Raw genomic sequence first — 5,228 nt, 5'->3', positions numbered from 1 at the left:
GTCGCCGCCGCCTCCCTCCGCGTCGCCGCCGCCTCCCTCCCCGTCGACCGCCGCCGCCGCCGCTGTCCGCGTCGCCGTCACCGCCTCCGCCGTCCGCCTCCCCCTCGCCACCGCCGCCGTCCGCGTCTCGCCGTTGCTGCCGCCGCCCTCCGTCTCACCCACCTTGCTCGTATTTTAGGTGCGTCCACGCCTCGCCCACCACCTTCCGGCAGGGCCCCGGACGCTTGGTTTCGTCCTCATCCCCTCGCCCCTGCCCCGCCCCCCTTCAGGTGAGGCCCTGGCGACTCAACATGTGCTATGGTCACCGGGAATGGGCAGCTGCGCCACGCTCTTCGAGAGCGATCGGCGGCGGCGGCTCGTTTTCCGCACGCGTACGGCGGCCTGCTGCCGGCGCGGCCGGGCACTCCAGGAATTTAGTTTGAGTACTCTCGTAAACTCGTGACGCTTGTGGGGCTAGTATGTTGTTTTCTGGGGGCGTCCGGGGTGGAGGAGTATTTTTTTGTGCGCGCGGGCGGCGGCCGGGTGCGGCCCCTGGGCGCCAAATGGCCGATTTTTTACAATCGAACACACAACACCCCCGGCATCCGGGGCTAAACGGCCGATCGTCGGACTAAACGACGACTAAACAGGACTAGTCCAGCCCGACAAATGGCGGCCGCAGGCCGGATCAACTCCGTTTAGGCGCGTTTAGTGACCGTTCAGGGTAGACAACGCTAAACCGCCCTGGGTTAAGGGCCCCTAACACGCGCTAAATACGGTGTTAAACTGATACGTTCGCTAGGCTCTCCCTGGCACGGGCTGCCGTTGTGTGAGAGAGTTCTTTTGTTTTATTTCTTCTCGACGAAGTCTAGCCGGAGAAGCGCGTCTCCTCTGCGACTCAGTCTGTAAAGTACCACAACCCATGGCTCTGTGCCCCGCTCGTCCCACCGTGTCCACCACGGCGCATGGGGTGATATGGGCGGAGTCTGTTCCAAGCGCGCGTGTGCTCACACACACTCTCTCTCTCGCTCGCTCGCTCGCACGCGCGGCGTGCGCGAGCGGCCCTCCACGTGGGCGAGGCGGCGAGAATAGTCTCCTCTCCAGCGCTTGCCCTGCAACTGGCCGCGCGTGGTGCGCTCCATCCTTCATGCCTTCGCCTTGCCCTCCTTCTTCTTCCAAGGTCGAAGGAGCCTTGCGACGACTCTCTGCACAAGGCCCAAATCCTGGGCACGGGCAGTGGTTGTAAGTGCAATAAGGGTAGAACACCAGGCTAGGCGCGCGGTGCTGTCGCCTTCATGAGAGTCGGGTCGGCTGCCAGGAGCGTGGCCGCGGAGAAGGGCAAGCTCCTCGCCCTGCGCTCATCACGCAGCCGCAGAACACGCTTGCGTGGCGTGTCGCCATCCGTGCCTGGAATGGCCGTGTCGTGCTGGTATCGACGGCCATTCCAGAAGGCGGGGCAATTTTTGATTGCCAGCGTCACGGCCTTCTCGTGCGCCTCGTCCTCCCGCTGCTTTCTCAACTGGCTTCGCTGGGCGTCGCGCTGCATCTTGGTTAGCTTCGCCTGCTCGACCTTGCCGAGGCTGCCGCAATCGGCCTCGGCCTCGAGCCGCAGCAGCTCCGCCGCGGCGGCCTCCGTCCGTCGGTGGCCTGGCCGCTTTGCTGGAGGCTCGCTGCTGTCCACCTGCGGCCGCTTCGAGGAGCGGGCGCGGTAAGACGCGACCAGCCCCGCAGCCTCCTCGCGCAGCGTCGCGAGCTCCGCCGCCGCGCGCTTGAGCAGCTCCGCGTCCGCCACGCCCGCCTTCTTGGCGCGGCCGACGGCAGCCTCCAGCGGCTCGAGCTTCGGCGAGCCGACGAGCGCCGTGCAGAGCTCCGCCGCCGCCGCGGAGCGCTCCGCCTCCGCCGCGGAGCGCTCCGCCTCCGCCGCGGAGCGCTCCGCCTCCGCCGCGGAGCGCTCCGCCTCGCGCAGCGTCGCGAGCTCCGCCGCCGCGCGCTCGAGCAGCGGCGCGTCCGCCACGGCCGCCTTCTTGGCGCGGCCGACGGCAGCCTCCAGCGGCTCGAGCTTCGGCGAGCCGACGAGCGCCGTGCAGAGCTCCGCCGCCGCCGCGGAGCGCTCCGCCTCGCGCGCCTCCAGCTCGGCCTTCGTGGCCACCGGCGCGCCGGCCACCGCTGCCGCGCCGGCCTCCACCGCCTGCGCGTGCGTCCCGCCCAGTCGCGCCTCCAAGCCCGCCGCCGCCTCGGCCTTGCCGACGGCGGCGTCAGACAGCTTCCGGCCGAGCGCCGCGCAGCGCGCGGCCGCCGCCGCCGCCGCCGCCTCCCCTCCCCTCCCCGCCGCGGCCGCCACCGCCTTGCACACGCCCGACCTAGGGCGGGTTGCGGCAGTGCTAAGATGTATTGAAGAGAGGTAGCGGCAGAAAGCGTGGTGCGGCCTCCACGAGGCGACGCGCGTCGCCGCCTTGAGCGCCGGGTCGAGCGCCGCAAGAGCGCTGGAACCGTCAGAGCGCAGCAGCGCATTGTACTGCTCGAGGTAGAGCGCCACCTGCTTGACGTGCGCCTCGAGCATGACGAGCGCCGAGGAGCGCCGCACGCCTGCTAGGTGGAGGTGGAGTACTCTCAGCGTGTGTACGCTCGCAGGAGCGCCTAGCCTACAAAATCGACCCTCGGTCGAGCGCGCGGCGATCGCGCTCGCCTTGCGCATGTCGTCGTACGCCCGCCCGCACGCGCGCTCGAGGCCCTTGCGGAGGGAGCCCGCGTCGGGCGGGACGTGCAGCAGCGTCCCCCGCTGCGGCATCATCTCGCACAGCTTGGTGTCGACTGCGGCAGAAAAACAGGCCTGAGATCGCAATCTCACCTGGCCGCTGATTGGGGAGGCCGGGGCACGCACCGAGGCTGCCCTCCGCGACCTCCCGCAAGCCGAGCGGCGTCACGCCGCGCACCGGCGAGCCCACCTCTTCGAGCAGCGCGGCCAGCTCCTTGCTGCCGTCCAAAAAGATGATGTAGATCTCGACGCCGACGAGGAGAGGCTGCATCCGGAGCGGGTGCGGGTACGGAGGGTGAGCGGGCGGGTAGGGGAGGGAGCTCTTTGCAGCAAAGTGGGGGAGCGGCACCGAGCCGCCTTCGGCGAGGCGGCTCCACGCGTTCTTCCCCATCAGCTTCTTCATCTCCTCCCGCTCGTCGTCCGACTGCGGGCAGCGGATCCCGCGCCACAGCTCCTCGCAGAGCACCTGTGGGACACGAGGAGGCGGTGAGTCAGCGCCCGACACGTGGCGGCCTCGCCTGCTCCGCGCGCCTCGCTGACAAACTCCTCCATCTGCTCCTTGTCCGCCCAGCTGATGTTGGAGAAGTCGCGCGCCGAGACCTTGCCGTCGATCGCCGCGTGGTTCATGACGAGGCGGAGGCTGAAGCGCTGGCCGCTGTGCACGCGCAAGTAGTCGAACACGCGCGCGAAATTCGCGCGCGCATCGGCCGACTCGAGGCGCTCCTCGAGGCAAGCGTTCGACTCGCCGCGCTCGCTCTCGACGGTGAGCGCCGAGCCGTCGCGCGCGCGCCCGTCGGTGGCGCCAGAGCCTACGGTGAGTACCTTTCATGAGAGGGGGAGGGGGGGGGAGGAGGGGAAGCGCGCAAAGAAAGGGCGCGCCGTAGCTGCAGCCGGCGGCGCACCACTCGGCCGGGATGATGCTCCGCGCGAGGGAGAAGGAGAGGGCCACGTAGATGACGTGCGCCATGAGCCGCTCGTCGCTCGCGCCGCTGGGCAGCTTGCCGTTGGTGCGCGCCACCTGGAGCAGCGGCGCGAGCGGGCCGTTGTCCTCCTCGGTCGCGATGCGGTGCTTTCCGCCTATAAGCGAGTGGGTGAGGTGAGTGGGCGGGTGCCATCCGCACGCCGCTGCCGCGGTGCGCGCCGTCGTCGCGGACAAAGATGCCCGCGGCGACAAAGATGGCGAGGCCGCTCGCCAGCGCGGCACGCACGCCCTCGCGCGCCGCCTCCTTTGGCACCAGGTCGACGGCGATGTCGGCGCGGAGGAGGATGCGGAGGAGGATGCGGATGGCTGCGTGCCCGACGGCGAGAGCACGTGCTGGATGCCGCCTGTACACCCGACGCGGTGAGGCGTGAGCGGCGGGGCCGCAGCGGGGGCAGCAGGGCGCGGCAAGAGATGGCACGAACAGCGCGTACCACAGTTTGATGGCGGGCGTGAGGCGGAACATCTTGAAGAAGAGGTAGAGGGCGGCGATGAGGAAGGCGAAGGCGCCGTCCGGGTGCTTGATCTCGTTTTGCTGCGCGGCGATCTCGCGCGCCTTTGCCTCGATCTCCTTTGTGGCGTCGTCGGCGGGGCGCGCCGCGCCGGGTGTGTGGGCGATGCCGAGGTAGCGTCGCCACTCCCGCTCGTCCGCGCAGACGTGCGGCTCGCACTCCACGGATATCACCCAGAAGAAGAAGGTTGTCAGCCGCAGCCGCGCCGTGTCAACGCAGCATCCGGCCGCCTTGTTCTACAGGCGGGAGAAAGGGCGGTGAGAGCGCGGGGAGCGACATACCACAACCCCCCCTTGGGCGCCGACCGGAGGAGTGTCGTGGCCATCGCTACCCCCCCATCACACATTGAGGATCCGATAAACGGAGTCTCATGAACGCAAGCGGGGGGTGGGAAGGCGCGCCGCGGCTGCGGGCCAGGAGTCCGCGGAGTCGGTGGGGCTCGCAGGCGGCATGCCGAGACGCCTGCGCTCGGCGAGGCGGCGTGATGAAGCGAGTGGTGACGCGGCGGCGTGGTGCTTCGCGTGGAGGCGAGGGCAGCGGCGCACGTGTGTGGGTTCGTAGGCGGAGGGACAAGCTTGTGACGCGGGCGCAGAGAGTGGCGCGAGAGAGGAGGGAAAAAGAATTTGAGAGCGGCTGGGCCCTCCTGCTCGGCTCCAGCGAGTAGACAAGTCTTGTCATCAACAGAGTAGAAGGATCTGACCTCAGGGCTGATGTGACCAAGCGCTGGTAGCGTGGTTTGACCTCACACCCATGGTATCACAGTGTGCCGGCAGTCGCCGCGCAGTGTCGCTCACACAAGCCGCAGCACAAGGCCAGTGAGGGCGAGCCCATCGCTGTCACAGCTGTGGCAGCCGCACAGTAGGCTGTATCAACTGTGTAGAGCGTGTGAGCAGCAGAGGAGCTACTCTCCAGGCTTCAGGCGCAAAGCGGCTGCATGTAGCCGTCATAGCGGCGAGGCGCGGGACCGTCTGTGGCGAAGTGGGTCGCGTCCCCCGATTTCTCT

The 5,228-nt window shown here is 68.9% G+C and overlaps 1 protein-coding gene across 1 annotated transcript; it reads right to left on the bottom strand.

The window, feature by feature from the left end:
• Window positions 1–1,249: 1,249 nt before the first annotated feature.
• Window positions 1,250–4,977, bottom strand: EMIHUDRAFT_459161 (hypothetical protein; the record flags this gene model as incomplete). Its single annotated transcript, XM_005768853.1, has 10 exons — window positions 1,250–1,816; window positions 2,420–2,565; window positions 2,635–2,790; window positions 2,861–2,999; window positions 3,084–3,200; window positions 3,275–3,556; window positions 3,684–3,785; window positions 3,856–4,060; window positions 4,148–4,461; window positions 4,972–4,977. The coding sequence occupies 10 exons, from the start codon at window positions 4,975–4,977 to the stop codon at window positions 1,250–1,252; spliced, it is 2,034 nt and encodes a 677-aa protein (XP_005768910.1).
• Window positions 4,978–5,228: the final 251 nt, after the last annotated feature.

This window comes from Emiliania huxleyi, assembly GCF_000372725.1.
Source record: "Emiliania huxleyi CCMP1516 unplaced genomic scaffold EMIHUscaffold_445, whole genome shotgun sequence".
NCBI classification, from domain to species: domain Eukaryota; phylum Haptophyta; order Isochrysidales; family Noelaerhabdaceae; genus Emiliania; species Emiliania huxleyi.
Note: the sequence above shows the minus strand (reverse complement) of the source record. Positions and strands in the feature narration are given on the sequence as shown.